The following is a 20,000-nucleotide window of genomic DNA, read 5'->3' as shown; positions in this document are numbered from 1 at the left end:
CCCACGTATTCCCTGCGTGTCGTACAAGGCGACTAAAAGGGGAGGGATCGGGGGGCTGGAAATCCTTCCCTCTCGTTTTTTTTTTTAATTTTCCAAAAGAAGGAACAGAGAAGGGGGCCAGGTGAGGATATTCCCTCAAAGGTCCAGTCCTCTGTTCTTAACGCTACCTCGGTAATGCGGGAAATGGCGAATAGTATAAAAAAAAAAAAATAATAATAATAATAGGGGACGTGAAGCGTCCTGGGTAAACCATGGAAAGGTCTGTGTGTGTGTGTGGATGTGTGCGGATGTGGCCTCTCTTCATCTGACCCTGGCGTTACTTTGCTAAAGCGGGAAACGGCGATCGAATGTGTGTGTGTGTGGGGGTGGATGTGGATACGGAGCTGTGGTTTCGAGGCATTACACATGACAGCTTGTTTGTGTGTGGATGTGTGCGGATGTGGCCTCTCTTCGTCTGACCCTGGCGTTACCTCGCTAAAGAGGGAAACGGCGATCGTGTGTGTGTGTGTGTGTGTGTGTGTGTGTGATAAAGATCTAAAGGCACTAAAGGAAAACGAATTCTCGAGGCGTGGCGACAGGTTCATGACCCGACGAACGACCAGTGTGTGATGGTGTCTGTCGTGTTGGGTCGTCGTCCCGGGGGGGGGGGGGGGGGGTCGTCACCATCGCTGACAACACGGCACCTTCATCAGTGGTGTCAGCTGACACCACTGGCCAACATTATCTCTCTCTCTCTCTCTCTCTCTCTCTCTCTCTCTCTCTCTCTCTCTCTCTCTCCCCCCACTCCTACCACACTACCCTCGTACCACCACAGCGCATACCCCACCCCTCACCCTCACCATACCTCTCTACCACAATCCTTACCACACACACACACACACACACACACACACACCCTCCTTCCTCCCCACCATCATCACGATTTTCACCACCACTCCACCACCAACACAATCACCATCATCCCCTCCTCCCCTCCCCCTCCTCAACCAGCACCCTGGATATCATCACCCTTCCCCCCCTCACACAACACATCACAACCTCTCCCCCTCCTCAACCAGCACCCTGGACGACACAATGCCTGGACATCATCATCCCCCCTCACACAACACATCACAACTCCTCCCCCTCCTCAACCAGCACTCTGGGCAACACAATGCCTGGATATTATCACCCACCCTTCCCTCCCTCACACAACACAATCCACCAACACTAAACCCGTCTGTTCCTGTCCCCTCACCCGGCAACACTCACTGGACACCCTCCTGCCTACGTGAACAACAAAACTTTCTCATAACTCAATCCTACCTCACAACTGGTGAGGCTAACTCTCTCACAACAACGTACAACACTCACACACACACACACACATATATATATGCCTATGAGTCCACGGGGAAAATGAAACACGAAAAGTTCCAAGTGTACCTTCGTGTAATAATCACATCATCAGGGGAGACACAAGAGAGAAATATAACAGTCAGTTGATATACATCGAACAGACGAAGCTAGGACGCCTGATGATGTGATTATTACACGAAAGTGCACTTGGGAACTTTTCGTGTTTCATTTTCCCCGTAGACTCATAGGAATATCTTGATCACGCGCAAAATAGTGATCCTTTCCAATATATATATATATTGGAGGTGGAAAGATGGAGTGAAAAAGATTTTGTGTGATCGGGGCCTGAACATGCAGGAGGGTGAAAGGAGGGCAAGGAATAGAGTGAATTGGAGCGATGTGGTATACCGGGGTTGACGTGCTGTCAGTGGATTGAATCAAGGCATGTGAAGCGTCCGGGGTAAACCATGGAAAGCTGTGTAGGTATGTATATTTGCGTGTGTGGACGTATGTATATACATGTGTATGGGGGTGGGTTGGGCCATTTCTTTCGTCTGTTTCCTTGCGCTACCTCGCAAACGCGGGAGACAGCGACAAAGTATAATAAAATATATATATATATATATATATATATATATATATATATATATATATATATATATATATATATATATATAACAACTCCCTCATAACAATACATTTATGCCAATTGTAGATATAAAGTACTACAACACCCTCTCATAAATCTATCACACTCACCTCATCAAGTCTACACCACCTTCCTCCCCCCCTCATAAATTGTAGAAGTCCACAACAACATTCCTCATAAATTCTACAGTACCTCCCCCTCCCCCATCCCCCCTCATCCCCTCACCATTACAGAGGACCCAACCCACCTCACAACAGTCAACAAAACACTCTCGTGGCTCCTCATAAATTTCTTCAACACCCACCCACTACTTGTGTCTCAGGACTCACAATCCAGAGGGCCTCATAATCAGACTGGTAGAATGTCGTTAAATAAGTTAAGTGTATAAAAAGATATAATGAAACGAAAATAATATAACATAAAGTGAGTTATAATAGATTGGTAATGATGGATGCGTCTCCCATTTTCTTATTATCTGGCTATCTTACTCCCCCCTCTCTTCTCTCTCTCAGTCTTTCTCTTTATCGGGTCCATCTCTCGCTCTCTCATTTTCTCTGGGGTTCAGTGACCGCTCTCCATCTGTATGGGGGACGTCCAGCTGATCCTGCATTGCAGTAGTAGTGTGTGTGTGTGTGTGTGTGTGTGTGTGTGTGTGTGATGAGGACTGTGTCTTGGGGGGATATGAGTTGGTGTTCGTGGTGGGTGTTTCTGGGGGAGTGGTGTTAGTGGGTGTGTCTCTGAGGTGTGTATGTGTGTGTCTGTGTAAGTGGGCGTGTCTGGGGGAAGGGGAGGGGTGGGTGGGGTTGTATGGTGTTAATGAGTTTGTCTAGGGTGGGTTTATGTTGGTGGTGGGTCTATCTGGGGGTATCTGGGGATATCTGGGGGTATCTGGGGGTATCTGGGGGTGTGATGGTACTGTACCACCGACATACAAACCATCATGTACCATGACCAGTACTATAGCACTATAGTGTGATCAGAAATATATACTATGATTATAATAGGCATGATGGGAATGGTATATTGATATACGAAGGTGTACACCCTGACCCGTGTATATATATATATATATATATATATATATATATATATATATATATATATATATATATATATATATACACACACACACACACACATTTCTCTCTTGTGTCTCTCCTGATGATGTGATCATTACACGAAAGTGCACTTGGGAACTTATCGTGTTTCATTTTCCCCGTGGACTCACAGGTATATATATATATATATATATATATATATATATATATATATATATATATATATATATATATATACCTGGCAGGTGCACAGTGATCCTACACATTACATACAGTTCAGTATATGTTACATAATACAAAACACAACTACAGACTACATCAGGGCCCCCTTGTATCACACAATTCAGACCTCTACAACCAGGTTTCCTGAACTTTGAAACTAGTTCACACACATACATTTCAGGACGTTCAGCTCCTGTACCCAGACTTTAGGAGCCCGTGAGCATTACTGTAATTTACTGTACCCATAACACTACATAACTCGCCTTATGTACCGCTCAGCAACCCATATACAACATTTATGCGTACCCAACTCTCTGTATTATACCATATACACTGCCCTACAGACTACATAAATATATGCTAGACCTAATCATAATGTGTGCCTGTAATACATAGGGCCCTCCTCTGTAACTTGTTTACACAACGCTATACAGCCCAACTCTCTATGTGTATATATGTACTTGAATACATAGGGTCCTCAAACCCATCTGCATGACCACACATACCACTACATACATGGCTACAGGCCCACTACATACATGGCTACAGGCCCACTACATGTATGGCTACAGGCCCACTACATGTATGGCTACAGGCCCACTACATATATGGCTACAGGCCCACTACATATATGGCTACAGGCCTACTACATATATGGCTACAGGCCCAGCCATTTCTCAGACTGTACCCACCATTTCACACGTTACAAGGAGCCCATGTCTGTAACTCGCCTCACACCCAACTGTATCTCGCTGTAACAGAACACATTCCAGGCCTTTCCATCGGGCCTGTAATTTTTTTGGCCTGGGTCACATGTGTCCCGGGTAAATAGATTAAATGGAAATGAACTGCCCAAGCAATGGCAACACCGTGTGGGCAGCGGGGTGAACTTAATTATCCAACGGAGGCCACACTATGTGTGTGTGTGTGTGTGTGTGTGTGTGTGTGTATTTTGGTTAAGCTAACTACCTAAATATGGCAACACGGTGATGGTGGCAGTCCCTGACAACTCTACAATGGCAAAACCCCGTGAGGGTGGCAGCCAGCCGGCCAGCCTGGCAACCCCACGATGGCAACACTGTGTGGGAAGCACCGGGACGTACGATAATTTACAAAAAATAAATGAATAAATAAAACTTGAAAATATAATTTTTTTTTCAAAACAAACACGTAAGGTTATAACTCGTATGTCTTTCTTACCTAGATTAATACAACACCTGGGAATAATTAAGCTCTTCTTGAAACCATAACATAAGTAGTTAGTATGATATATATATATATATCTATGATATCATAAGACTTAAAGATATCGTACATCATCTACCCGTACGTCAGGCAACTCTGAGTAACTGTATGGTGACTGAGTACGATAACTACCAACACTAGACGATATGACGGTATTAACGCCATTAACGAGCAACGAGCGAAAAGGATATAGAGCAAGTGTAGACCTGCCATAAACAAGCGATTAGAGAGAGAAATGCGGTACACAGCAGCCACTAACGAGCGAGAGATACACTGTGGTCTTACATCGTACTGGCCATAAGCGTCATACCTCTGGCAATTAAAACGATGCTACTGGAAATTATCCAAAAACATTTACACGTGTTTATATATATATATATATATATATATATATATATATATATATATATATATATATATATATATATATATATCGGTAAATATACGAGAGAGAGAGAGAGAGAGAGAGAGAGAGAGAGAGAGAGCTCTTCCTTTATATGATGCCTTCTCCCCCCCTCCCCTCTTCCCTTCGGCTATAGCACCCTCTTGCCCCTGCCTCAGCGCAGACCCCTTGATGGCCGTTAATCCCTCTACAACGACCTCATGGGCACGACCGTACGACCCCTCGCAGGCAACAACGGCGTACACAACACCGCTACGGAAAACGGATGACCATTAAATGCGTTCGTATCAAACGGACGAACGAACGGACACGATACACGCACATACGGACGGACATACGGATAGACTACAAACTATCTATCGATAAAACCTACGAGATAGATCGTTCAACGATAACACATATCTCCTAAATGATACATAAAAAAAAAACAAGCAATAGTTATACATCTTTAAATAATTGGTAGTTTACTTCATCACGTAGGAATTACGACACATCACGCTAACGAATAATGACCCGTAATTACCCTACGTGATTATGAGGCCCGGGGTCAACGATTTGTGACATAATTACATTGCAGGTGAGACAGAGCGAGAAAAGTGCCCCAGGAACTGAGACCATGATGATATTACGTACATGTTGGCATGTCCAACCCACTCTCACTCATCACATTTCTCATTGTTCCCGTATTTAATGTATTTCTCATTGTTCCCGTGTTTAATGTATTTCTCATTGTTCCCGTGTTTAATGTATTTCTCATTGTTCCGTATTTAATGTATTTTTCATTGTTCCCGTATTTAATGTATTTCTCATTGTTCCCGTGTTTAATGTATTCTTCATTGTTCCCGTATTTAATGTATTTCTCATTGTTACCGTATTTAATGTATTTCTCATTGTTCCCGTATTTAATGTATTTCTCATTGTTCCCGTATTTAATGTATTTCTCATTGTTCCCGTATTTAATGTATTCTTCATTGTTCCCGTATTTAATGTATTTCTCATTGTTCCCGTATTTAATGTATTTCTCATTGTTCCCGTATTTAATGTATTCTTCATTGTTACCGTATTTAATGTATTTCTCATTGTTTCCGTATTTAATGTATTTCTCATTCTTACCGTATTTAATGTATTTCTCATTGTTTCCGTATTTAATGTATTTCTCATTGTTCCCGTATTTAATGTATTTCTCACCGTTCCCGTATTTAATGTATGTCTCATTGTTCCCGTATTTAATGTATTCTTCATTGTTCCCGTATTTAATGTATTTCTCATTGTTCCCGTGTTTAATGTATTTCTCATTGTTCCCGTATTTAATGTATTTCTCATTGTTCCCGTATTTAATGTATTTCTCATTGTTCCCGTGTTTAATGTATTTCTCATTGTTTCCGTGTTTAATGTATTTCTCATTGTTCCCGTATTTAATGTATTTCTCATTGTTTCCGTGTTTAATGTATTTCTCATTGTTTCCGTGTTTAATGTATTTCTCATTGTTTCCGTGTTTAATGTATTTCTCATTGTTTCCGTGTTTAATGTATTTCTCATTGTTCCCGTATTTAATGTATTTCTCATTGTTTCCGTGTTTAATGTATTTCTCATTGTTCCCGTATTTAATGTATTTCTCATTGTTTCCGTGTTTAATGTATTTCTCATTCTTCCCGTATTTAATGCACTGTAGAGAGTTTTCTTTTTCTTTCTTTCTTTAATGGGTTAATAAAGTAGAGGAAGTAAAATAACTATATACATTTTTTTCTTATTACAATTTGGATAAACAAAGGTTAGAAAACGGAGGTAAATTCAAATTTCCTGTAGAAAACGGGAGTAATTTAGTTTTTTTTTTTCAGTGGTGATGGAAGGGATGAGATTTTGCCTAGGTGAGGGTTAGCGCGTAGCGCTCACCGCAAGATAACCTAAAGATACAGGAACTCACGAGATGTGTGAGTTACGTGTTCCTGGGTGTGAGGTGGAGCCACGGGGGAACTTGACAGCCACTGCAACGCTCGTACCCTCCCTCCGCAGAGGCCACCACTAACTCTCCCTTGATACCCAAGGTGGGAGAGAGACAGACAGACAGACAGAGAGAGAGAGAGAGAGAGAGAGAGAGAGAGAGAGAGAGAGAGAGAGAGAGAGACCCAAAGGGTGTAACCCACCGGCCTGGCCTAGCTCCTCCATCCCCTGTGGGAATTCCATTCCATTTCCTTCACATTAACCAGTATCAGGTGGTCATCCCCCCAGGCTCAACCCTCCCTCACTCCCTAGCCTCTCCCTCCCTCACTCTCACGTCATCACTCCCTAAATCCCCGCCCCCTCTCTCTCTCTAAATCCTCTCTCTCTCTCTCTCTCTCTCTCTCTCTCTCTCTCTCTCTCTCTCTCTCTCTCTCTCTCTCTCTCTCTCTCTATCTCTCACCGTCCCTCGCTCCCTACCTCTCTCTCTCCCTCCCTTTATCTGATAACTGACGTCCGCTCCATCAATATCTCTTCAATTCAATGGTCGCTTCTCAAAAAAAATCTTGAAAATAATATGTGTTTTTTCTACAGCTGATAATATCATGTTTTCACCAAACCTCAAATCTTCATTTATGGCTAATCTTGTCCCTCTAAGGCAATGTAAACATATGATAATGGCGACAAAATCTAAATAAATGCTGTTTTTAACAAATGACATGAGGTCACAGAAGGCTAGCTCATGACCTGACCCCCATTTCCACTGACCTCCTCCATGTGTAGCCCAGCCTTCATGAGCGAGTTCATGAACCTCTGCCTCCAGGAGTCGTGCTTGAAGGCCCTCTTCTCGCTGGCCGACAGGGTCCGGTTCAGGGCCTTCTCCCGCTCCTCCCGACTCTTCCGGGAGGCACCTACAACGTCCTCGTATACCAGCACGTAGTCCACCCTCCTGCGACCGTCCCTGAAGAAGGTGGTGGACTCTGGGTGTGGGTGGGTGGGGCGGGCTTGCCCCAGACCCCCACTACTCCTCCAGCTGTCTGAGTCCCCTCCATGCTGTGGGTAAGAGAGAGAAAAGAAATGAGTGAGTGTTGTCGCCAGAGGCAGATATACACGAGCCACCCCCTCCATTATGACGACGAAAAGAAAACGGGTGATTTATTTTTCTTCTCGTCTTCCATTAGAAAGACAAGAGGTTTACTTAGTCTGTTTTTTTTTTCTTTCTTGTTCCCTGGGTCAAAATATATTATTTATTCTATAGTTTATACTTAAAGTACGACGGTGTACGGCCCTTGGGTAAGACGGTACGGTCTTGGAGCACGACGGTACGACCCTTGAGCACGACGGTACGGTCTTTGAGCACGACGGTACGACCCTTGAGCACGATGGTACGGCCCTTGGGTAAGACGGTACGACCCTTGAACACGACGGTACGACCCTTGAGCACGACGGTAAGGTCTTTGAGCACGACGGTACGACCCTTGAGCACGACGGTACGACCCTTGAGCACGATGGTACGGCCCTTGGGTAAGACGGTACGGTCTTTGAGCACGACGGCACGACCCTTGAGCACGACGGTACGACCCTTGAGCACGACGGAACGACCCTTGAGCACGACGGTACGATCCTTGAGCACGACGGTACGACCTTTGGGTATGACGAATCAATCTGTGTCCAGACCCATACGGGTCAGGTTAGAAGTCGTACCGTCGTTTTCAAGGGTCGTACCATCGTGTTCAAGGGTCGTACCATCGTGTTCAAGGGTCGTACCGTCGTGCTCATGGGTCGTACCATCGTGTTCAAGGGTCGTACCGTCGTGCTCATGGGTCGTACCATCGTGCTCAAGGGTCGTACCGTCGTGCTCAAGGGTCGTACCATCGTGTTCAAGGGTCGTACCGTCGTGCTCATGTCGTACCATCGTGTTCAAGGGTCGTATCGTCGTGCTCATGTCGTACCATCGTGTTCAAGGGTCGTACCGTCGTGCTCATGGGTCGTACCATCGTGTTCAAGGGTCGTACCGTCGTGCTCATGGGTCGTACCATCGTGTTCAAGGGTCGTACCGTCGTGCTCAACGGGCCACAGATTGCCAAAATCACTCCAAATCAAAATACAACAGTATACAACACACAGGAAAGTAGAGTGGGGGAGAATACATCAAAAACTACATCAAATACAACAGCTGGCGAATATCACACAACATCTCGTTAATCATCGTTAAGACGTAGTTACTATAACAATGACGGGGTAAAATGAGGGGTTATGATTGGTGGGATGAAATGAAGATGGTTGACCAATTCGTATGTAAAAAATAAATACAAAATATTGAGCAATATTTGAAGACACAAGTTAGATAGATATTCGGTGTCTTTACAGTACGATATACGATAGAATATTCTCTTTCGAACTGGATATTGATGACTTCCATCAAACGGAAGATAAGAGAACTTTTGAGAACATCTTAGCTCATCCAGGAACACTTTGTGAACATCATTTCAGAACACAGTCTCGTCAGAGAACACTTCACTCCAAAGGAGTCTACACACTTCCCTGCTACTGGACGTAGCACTGCTCTGGCCAATATATATATATATATATATATATATATATATGATATAATATAAATATAATAGTATATTATAAATAATATATATAATATATATATATATATATATATTTAAGATATAATATATTATATATATATAGTTCAGAAGAATGGTGAAAGTCGCGTCCATATCACAAATTCCCCAATTTCAAAAAGTGAAAATTTGTTGTTTGATATGTTCAAATCCGGGAAATATGGCGTAGTTGGAGGGAATTGTTGTTTGAATATGGCTGAATAGTTGTGTGGGAGAGGCCAGTGTGGAAGGCTGGTGGTGGGGAGGTAGATCTTGAAAGGAGTTGATATTCCCGAACATTATATAGGATAAGTTGGAGTGGTTTCTAGGGATATGGTTTTCTTTGAGGAGGTGGGTGAGGGTGGGTGTGGTGTGGTGGTGTGGTGTGTGTGGTGGGTGGGTGGTGTGGTGGGTGTGGAGGGTGTGGTGTGGGAGTGGGTGGGTGGAGTGGAGTGGTGGTGTGGGTGGAGTGGTGGAGGGTGAGAAGTTTAGGTGAGTTGTAAAGTGTTAGTTGATGTTTGTGTTTAAGATCTGTGTAGGGATAGGTTTAGGGTGGGAGTGTGGGTTTGTGGGTCGTACCGTCGTATTCAAGGGTCGAGTCGTGGACGTGATGGAGTGGTGTGGGGGGTGGGTGAAAAAAGTGCATTCAAGAGTTAGTTTATTGTTTATCAGTCTATGTGTTAGGGTCTAGTTGGGGAAGTCGATTCAAGGGTAGTCCGTGTATTCAAGGTCGTACTGTCTGCTCAAGGTCTAGCCTCAATGGCTCGTATTCAAGGGTCGTACCGTCGTATCAAGGGTTGATCGTATTCAAAGGATCGTGCCGTCGGCTCAAGGGGTCTATTCAGTCTACTAGAGCCAAGGGTCACATTGTCATAACTGAGCCAAGAATGCATAAACACTCTAATGGCGAAAAGCCACATACGTCTGAGCCGCCCTGCTACGGCCATGACTTCCACGTGGGACATTACCACTGTCAGAACGTGTCGCGTGTACAAACAAAACACATCCCAAGTCGTGAGCGGGCGAAACGAACATCCTTGCCTGGGCACAAGGAAAGATGCTGAGAGAAATAAATGTATATTCTCTCTATGCAAATGAAGAAGTGGGTGGAGGAGGAGGGACCACACCACGCCCCCTGTGGCATCACAGATGGCGTGGGAAGAGACGAAGATGTATATACACACCATATACGATTTATATAAATATATATATATATTTTTTTTTTTTCAAACTATTCGCCATTTCCCGCGTTAGCGAGGTAGCGTTAAGAACAGAGGACTGGGCCATTGAGGGAATATCCTCACCTGGCCCCCTTCTCTGTTCCTTCTTTTGGAAAATTAAAAAAAATTGAGAGGGGAGGATTTCCAGCCCCCCGCTCCCTCCCCTTTTAGTCGCCTTCTACGACACGCAGGGAATACGTGGGAAGTATTCTTTCTCCCCTATCCCCAGGGATATATATATATATATATATATATATATATATATATATATATATATATATATATATATATATATATATATATATATTCCGTGGGGATACGTGTAGGCTAACACAGGCGCCCCACCTTGAGCTGTGTTAATAGGAGAGAGAGAGAGAGAGAGAGAGAGAGAGAGAGAGAGAGAGAGAGAGAGAGAGAGAGAGAGAGAGAGAGAGAGAGAGAGAGAGAGAGAGAGAGAGAGAGAGAGAGAGAGAGAGAGAGAGAGAGAGAGACCCTGTCCTCTCTCACCTTCGGGTGTCTGACAACGTGCAGGTACGCGCGCGCGTCACTCCATATCTCGCGCAGGACGGCACCGCCAACGCTTGCCCAGCCGGGCACCAAGTCAACCTCTTCTTCTTCTTCTCCTTCGTCGTCCCCTTCTTCAGGAGAGGCCTCCCTGCTGGAGACGCCGTCCTCCGGGGACCCGCCGCTCCCCCTGGTGCCCCTGGCGAAGCGCACCCTCCTGTGGGGCGGGGAGCCCAACATGTCGCGCCCTTCGTCGAGGGCGTGTGTGGGGGCGTGGTTCCCCTCGACGTCCACGACCACCATACTCCTCCGTCGCTTGTGAGGGGATGGGAAGGAGTGTCCCCTCACAACGGCTGAGGTGGGAAGGAGTGTTCCCTCACAACTGCTGAGGACGGGGTGTCCCCTCACAACGGCTGATGAAGGGGTGGTGTCCCCTCACAACGGCTGAGGACGGGGGAGGGTGTCTCCTCACAACGGCTGAGGACGAGGGTGTCCCCTCACAACGGCTGATGAGGTGGGGGGTGGGGGGGGGGTGTTCCTCACAACTTCCGTTGAGCCTCTCCCTCACAACGACTATTTTTCATCTATTTTTCTGCTTTCTATACATGCGGTTTTCAGCTGTCTATTTTCCAATTTCATTTTCACTCTTACCAGGCGTTGCCCACTGCTGTTGTGTAGCGCCCAGGGTAGCTGTCCTCCTCCTCTCTCGCTCTATACCGACTTGCTAACTCCCTCATATCTATAGACTTGGTTATATCTATATATCTATATAGTCACATGTCGCCTCTATCTACCACGATGTGTTAGTCAAGTTTTATCCGACTTGTTGATCACTTCTATACCAGTGATTGCTTTCTATAAACAACTTCTTGTCTCTTTTCTATAGCAACGGGTTGGCGGTCCTCTATAGCATTAGATTGTAGAGCACCTCTATAGAGCTGGCTATAACATAGACACCATCAAACGTTTTCTAAGACGATTATAATTTGTTATTTTTTTGTGAAAGTAATGATGACCAAAACATCCCAGTGGTACACCGTAAACAAACAAACAAACAAAGTAAACTAAGCAAACATTGGCCTCCGTGGTGTAGCGGTTAGCCTTGCTGACCATGACGCATTCACGGGCCGCCCGGGGCCGAGCGCATAGGTTGCGGCAGTCGGTCCACAGTCAACCCAGCTGTTCATCATCCTCCCCCAATAATAATAATAATAACAATAATGATAATAATAATAATAATAATAATAATAATAATAATAATAATAACAATAATAATAATACAACTAATGATAATGATAATAATTATTATTATCATCATTATCATCATTATTACTATTATTATTATTATTAATATTTTTATTATCATTATTTATATTATTATCATTTTTATTATTATTATTATTATTATTATTATTATTATCATTATTATTATTATTATTATTATTATTATTATTATTATCATTATTATTATTATTATTATTATTATTATTATTATTATTATTATCATTATTACAATGTACACTGTGCAGTCGTGTGCAGTGGATGGTCTGTGTGCACTAGTTGCTGTACATCACACATGACAGACAGATGTGTGTGTGTGTGTGTGTGTGTGTGCAAATGAGGTCACTGTTCTCTCTCACTATCATCATCATCATCATCACCTCCTCCCTCATCATCCTACGTCATCTCCCACACAATCTCCACCATCCACTTCGCCAACCGATTGTCCCCCCCCCCCCCCCCACACCCACACACCCACACATTAATTTCCTCAACATTTTAAAAGTAATTATAATCGCACGAAGAAAAACAATTAGTTACCTTCCTCATTATCATAATTACGACACCCCATCCACCCCTCCTCTCCCCCATGGGTATCAGGTCACTAATAGGATAGAAAATGGGATGACCGACATAAGAAGCGCGTATGGAAAATGATCGCTCAGCTCGGCCCGGCTTCACCCGTTTTCTTCCGTGATGTAGTCAGTAAATCGTCTTTCGCTCATCACGTTTTCGTCAGCTTAAACTCCCTCGCCACCTGTTGCAATGGTCGACACGCCCAGCAAGTGACTCTCTCTCTCTCTCTCTCTCTCTCTCTCTCTCTCTCTCTTCGGTGGCTGTCTTTGTAAACATCAGAAGTCTGTTTACTCTGCCTTGCTTTCTGTCTGTCTGTCTCTTACTGTATCTGTCTGTCTGTCTGTCTGTCTCTTACTGTGCCTGTCTGTCTGTCTCTTACTGTTTCTGTCTGTCTGTCTCTTACTGTCTCTATCTGTCTGTCTGTCTGTCTCTTACTGTGTCTGTCTGTCTGTCTCTTACTGTTTCTGTCTGTCTGTCTCTTACTGTCTCTATCTGTCTGTCTGTCTGTCTCTTACTGTGTCTGTCTGTCTGTCTCTTACTGTTTCTGTCTGTCTGTCTGTCTCTTACTGTCTCTATCTGTCTGTCTGTCTGTCTCTTACTGTGTCTGTCTGTCTGATTGTCTGTCTCTTACTGTGCCTGTCTGTCTGTCTCTTACTGTCTCTATCTGTCTGTCTGCCTGTCTCTTACTGTGCCTGCCTGTCTGTCTGTCTCTTACTGTTTCTGTCTGTCTGTCTCTGTCTGTGTCTGTCTGTTGGTCACTCCACTTCCGTCTGTCTGTCTCTGTCTCTCCGTCCTAGCTTGCCCTCCTGACTGTCAACATCCTCGTCGTCATCAGCATTTTGACAGGTAATCAGTTACCCTCCTGAGTTAACATCTGACAACAGGTAATCAGTTACCTTTCTGAGTTAACATCTGACAACAGGTAATCAGTTACCCTCCTGAGTTAACATCTGACAAAAGGTAATCAGTTACCTTCCTGAGCTCATGTGACAACAGGTAATCAGTTACCCTCCTGAGTTAACATCTGACAACAGGTAATCAGTTACCCTCCTGAGTTAACATCTGACAACAGGTAATCAGTTACCTTCCTGAGTCAACATCTGTCAACAGGTAATCAGTTACCTTCCTGAGTTAACATCTGACAACAGGTAATCAGTTACCCTCCTAAGTTAACATCTGACAACAGGTAATCAGTTACCCTTCTGAGTTAACATCTGACAACAGGTAATCAGTTACCCTTCTGAGTTAACATCTGACAACAGGTAATCAGTTACCCTTCTGAGTTAACATCTGACAACAGGTAATCAGTTACCCTCCTGAGTTAACATCTGACAACAGGTAATCAGTTACCCTCCTGAGTCAACATCTGACAACAGGTAATCAGTTACCCTTCTGAGTTAACATCTGACAACAGGTAATCAGTTACCCTCCTGAGTCAACATCTGACAACAGGTAATCAGTTACCCTCCTGAGTCAACATCTGACAACAGGTAATCAGTTACCCTTCTGAGTCAACATCTGACAACAGGTAATCAGTTACCCTCCTGAGTCAACATCTGACAACAGGTAATCAGTTACCCTCCTGAGTCAACATCTGACAACAGGTAATCAGTTACCCTCCTGAGTCAACATCTGACAACAGGTAATCAGTTACCCTCCTGAGTCAACATCTGACAACAGGTAATCACTTACCCTCCTGAGTTAACATCTGACAACAGGTAATCAGTTACCCTCCTGAGTCAACATCTGACAACAGGTAATCAGTTACCCTCCTGAGTCAACATCTGACAACAGGTAATCACTTACCCTCCTGAGTTAACATCTGACAACCAATTTTCTCTCACGTAACTCGCCTCTCTGTCACAACCACGCCAGCTGCCCCTCCCGTCACAACCACGCCAGCTGCCACTGCCTCTCTGTCACAACCACGCCAGCTGCCTCTCCCGTCACAACCACGCCAGCTGCCACTGCCTCTCTGTCACAACCACGCCAGCTGCCTCTCCCGTCACAACCACGCCAGCTGCCTCTCCCGTCACAATCACGCCAGCTGCCACTGCCTCTCCCGTCACAACCACGCCAGCTGCCTCTCCCGTCACAACCACGCCAGCTGCCACTGCCTCTCCCGTCACAACCACGCCAGCTGCCACTGCCTCTCGCTGCCACTGCTTCTCCCGTCACAACCACGCCAGCTGCCACTGCCTCTCCCGTCACAACCACGCCAGCTACCACTGCTTCTCCCGTCACAACCACGCCAGCTGCCACTGCCTCTCCCGTCACAACCACGCCAGCTGCCACTGCCTCTCCCGTCACAACCACGTCAGCTGCCACTGCCTCTCCCGTCACAACCACGCCAGCTACCACTGCCTCTCCGTCACAACCACGCCAGCTGCCACTGCCTCTCCCGTCACAACCACGTCAGCTGCCACTGCCTCTCCCGTCACAACCACGCCAGCTACCACTGCCTCTCCCGTCACAACCACGCCAGCTGCCACTGCCTCTCCCGTCACAACCACGTCAGCTGCCACTGCCTCTCCCGTCACAACCACGCCAGCTACCACTGCCTCTCCCGTCACAACCACGCCAGCTGCCACTGCCTCTCCCGTCACAACAACCTTAGCTGCCACTGCCTCTCTGTCACAACAGCGTCTAGAACACACACACACACCTCCCTCCGTCACAACCACGTCTATACCATCACAACACCCCCCTCCCCCCAGCCCACTGACGCCTTAACAACCAATTTACTTCATCGTCATCTTAATCAATTACCCTTACTATATTTTTTGTCACCATCTCCACAACACCAACTTTCCCAACTCACTTTCAATTACTTTTACAAAACTCACTTTTCCAAACTTCATTCGAGGTCCCCCACACTCATCTGCCACACTCCAGGGTTCGAATCCCCCAATACTCAGCCACGCCAATGTTTCCCCCGACCTGTCCATTTTCCCCTCTGTTAGTGTCAGGGACAGGGGGGGGGGTGTACAGGGGGGAGATGGGGGTGGCGTTGTACAGGGGGGGCACGGCGTTGTGCAGGGGGGGCACGGCGTTGTACAGGGGGGGCACGGCGTTGTACAGGGGGGGCACGGCGTTGTAGAGGGGGGAGCAGTGCCGCTGTAGGGGGGGAGGGAGCGAACGTAGTGCAATGTGTGTGTGTGTGTGTGTGTGTGTGTGTGTGTGTGTGTGTGTGTGTGTGTCAGCGAGTAAGGATACCGTGCTCAAGGGTCGTACCGTCATGCTCAAGGGTCGTACCGTCGTGGTCAAGGGTCGTACAGTCATGCTCAAGGGTCGTACCGTCGTGCTCAAGGGCCGTACCGTCGTGCTCAAGGGTCGTACCGTCATGCTCAAGGGTCGTACCGTCGTGCTCAAGGGCAGTACCGTCGTGCTCAAGGGCCGTACCGTCGTGCTCAAAAGGTCGTACCGTCGTGGTCAAGGGCCGTACCGTCGTGCTCAAGGGCCGTACCGTCGTGCTCAAAAGGTCGTACCGTCGTACTCAAGGGCCGTACCGTCGTGCTCAAGGGTCGTACCGTCGTGCACAAGGGTTGTACCGTCGTGCTCAAGGGTCGTACCGTCGTGCACAAGGGTTGTACCGTCGTGCACAAGGGTCGTACCGTCGTGCTCAAGGGTCGTACACCGTCGTGCTCAAAGGTCGTACCGTCGTGCTCAAGGGTCGTACCGTCGTGCTCAAGGGTCGTACCGTCGTGCTCAAAAGGTCGTACCGTCGTGCCCAAGCAATACAAACCATCCCCCACCAGCCAGTCAATCATCAAACCACCTACAAACAAACAAACAAACAAACCCACCTCTCCCGTTGAACAAGAACAAAATTGAACAAGAACAAGAACACAGGTGGTTCTGAGGCGTGGCACAGGTGGGCCTGCATGGTCCACAGGTGGGCCCGCATGGTCCACAGGTGGGCCCGCATGGTCCACAGATGGGCCCGCATGGTCCACAGATGGGCCCGCATGGTCCACGGAGACAGACCACTGGACGAAGTGTTCCCACCATGAACCACTCCCTGGGAACGAGGTGGTTGTGACGTGGGCGGGTCGTTAATGACGGGGAGGGAGGCGGGGGGGGGGTTGTTTCATTTGCAGGGGGGGGGGGAGAGTGCGGTAGTGCGGGCATGGGAGGTGAGTGCGTGGAGTGAGTCCACACACACACACACACACACTCTCTCTCTCTCTCTCTCTCTCTCCCCTCTACCGACAACCCCCCCCCCCTGGGCCGTGAGGGAGGGAAAGGGGGGATGGGAGGGGGGAGACAGGGGGGATGGGAGGGGAGGGGGGGAAGGAAGGGGGGAAGGTGAGAAGACAAGCGAGATAAGGAGGAGGAGGAGGGAGGAGGGAGGAGGGAGGACGAGGGAGGAGGTGCAGATAGTGGTATCCTGTCTTGTCTCCCATGACGAGACCTGCTGTTACTGCTGCCTCCCTCCCTCCCTGCTGTTACTGCTGCCTCCCTCCCTCCCTCCCTGCTGTTACTGCTGCCTCCCTCCCTCCCTCCCTGCTGTTACTGCTGCCTCCCTCCCTCCCTCCCTGCTGTTACTGCTGCCTCCCTCCCTCCCTCCCTGCTGTTACTGCTCCCTCCCTCCCTGCTGTTACTGCTGCCTCCCTACCTGCTGTTACTGCTCCCTCCCTCCCTCCCTACCTACTGTTACTGCTGCCTCCCTCCCTCCCTCCCTGCTGTTACTGCTGCCTCCCTCCCTCCCTACCTGCTGTTACTGCTGCCTCCCTCCCTCCCTCCCTGCTGTTACTGCTGCCTCCCTCCCTCCCTACCTGCTGTTACTGCTGCCTCCCTCCCTCCCTACCTGCTATTACTGCTGCCTCCCTCCCTCCCTACCTACTGTTACTGCTGCCTCCCTCCCTCCCTACCTGCTGTTACTGCTGCCTCCCTCCCTCCCTACCTGCTGTTACTGCTGCCTCCCTCCCTCCCTACCTGCTATTACTGCTGCCTCCCACCCTCCCTACCTACTGTTACTGCTGCCTCCCTCCCTCCCTACCTGCTATTACTGCTGCCTCCCTCCCTCCCTACCTACTGTTACTGCTGCCTCCCTCCCTCCCTACCTGCTGTTACTGCTGCCTCCCTCCCTCCCTACCTGCTATTACTGCTGCCTCCCTCCCTCCCTACCTACTGTTACTGCTGCCTCCCTCCCTCCCTACCTGCTATTACTGCTGCCTCCCTCCCTCCCTACCTACTGTTACTGCTGCCTCCCTCCCTCCCTACCTGCTGTTACTGCTGCCTCCCTCCCTCCCTACCTGCTGTTACTGCTGCCTCCCTCCCTCCCTACCTGCTGTTACTGCTGCCTCCCTCCCTGCTGTTACTGCTGCCTCCCTCCCTCCCTCCCTGCTGTTACTGCTGCCTCCCTCCCTCCCTGCTGTTACTGCTGCCTCCCTCCCTCCCTCCCTGCTGTTACTGCTGCCTCCCTCCCTCCCTCCCTGCTGTTACTGCTGCCTCCCTCCCTCCCTACCTACTGTTACTGCTGCCTCCCTCCCTCCCTCCCTGCTGTTACTGCTGCCTCCCTCCCTCCCTCCCTGCTGTTACTGCTGCCTCCCTCCCTCCCTCCCTCCCTGCTGTTACTGCTGCCTCCCTCCCTCCCTCCCTGCTGTTACTGCTGCCTCCCTCCCTCCCTGCTGTTACTGCTGCCTCCCTCCCTCCCTCCCTGCTGTTACTGCTGCCTCCCTCCCTCCCTGCTGTTACTGCTGCCTCCCTCCCTCCCTCCCTGCTGTTACTGCTGCCTCCCTCCCTGCTGTTACTGCTGCCTCCCTCCCTCCCTACCTACCCGCTGTTACTGCTGCTGCTACTGTTACAGCTGCTGTTACCACTGCGTTGTGTGTGTGTGTGTGTGTGTTACAGATCACCTCCCACCCTCAATTCACCCGTGACTGTAACACGTGACAGTAACGCACTCAGTAACAAGACAAAGTGACGACCCGTTTCAAGTGTGACAACGCACTCACAAGAGTACGTTCTAACATAGCGAAATCTCATCGTGTTATCTGTCTCTCAGGAAGATATCCTGATAGCGAATGACGTCACGACATCTTCCGTATAGCGTATGACGTCATAACATCTTCCGTATAGCGTTATGACGTCATGACATCTTCCGTATAGCGTATGACGTCATGACATCTTCCGTATAGCGTATGACGTCATGACATCTTCCTATAGCGTATGACGTCATGACATCTTCCGTATAGCGTATGACGTCATGACATCTTCCGTATAGCGTATGACGTCATGACATCTTCCGTATAGCGTATGACGTCATGACATCTTCCGTATAGCGTATGACGTCATGACATCTTCCGCATAGCGTATGACGTCATGACATCTTCCGTATAGCGTATGACGTCATGACATCTTCCGTATAGCGTATGACGTCATGACATCTTCCGTATAGCGTATGTCGTCATGACATCTTCCGTATAGCGTATGACGTCATGACATCTTCCGTATAGCGTATGACGTCATAACATCTTTCGTATAGCGTATGACATCATGACCTTCCGTATAGCGTTATGACGTCGTAACATCTTCCGTATAGCGTATGACGTCAGGAAATGGGGAAGAGATACACCGTAACAATAAGACTCAAACGAAGACTTACAACGTAAGTATGTTTTTATAATAAAGTTGTTCATTATTAGCCTTCCAACACTTTATTTCTTTATAAGTAACGGCATACAAGGAGCACTTAAATAAATCACTTATAGGTAACACCATTCAGTAGTGCGAGAGCTTGGTCTGGTAAAGTGTTAAGTGAGGTTCCTAAAATAAGCACTTTACACACTTATAAATGCACTTAACAACGCTGACCAGTAGCACTTACGTGCACAGGGCCAGGTGGCACTTTAAGTAACACTTTGTGTACAGTACTAGACACAAGATATTTAAGTAGCACTTTACAGGTCGGGCATCATCAATTTAAGTAACACTTTACAGGACGGACAC

At 47.4% G+C, this 20,000-nt stretch overlaps 1 protein-coding gene across 2 annotated transcripts in view; it reads right to left on the bottom strand.

Moving 5' to 3' along the window:
* Nucleotides 1–20,000, bottom strand: part of LOC139756872 (anoctamin-7-like) — a 176,337-nt gene that overhangs the window by 38,692 nt on the left and 117,645 nt on the right. For both annotated transcript variants that reach the window (XM_071676724.1, XM_071676725.1), the window contains exon 3: nt 7,622–7,906. In XM_071676724.1, the coding sequence (XP_071532825.1) occupies nt 7,622–7,906 (285 nt within the window). The remainder of the gene's footprint in view (nt 1–7,621; nt 7,907–20,000) is intronic.

The sequence above is a fragment of the Panulirus ornatus genome, chromosome 23, assembly GCF_036320965.1.
Source record: "Panulirus ornatus isolate Po-2019 chromosome 23, ASM3632096v1, whole genome shotgun sequence".
In the NCBI taxonomy this organism is placed as follows: domain Eukaryota; kingdom Metazoa; phylum Arthropoda; class Malacostraca; order Decapoda; family Palinuridae; genus Panulirus; species Panulirus ornatus.
This window is presented reverse-complemented; position numbering and strand designations above follow the sequence as displayed.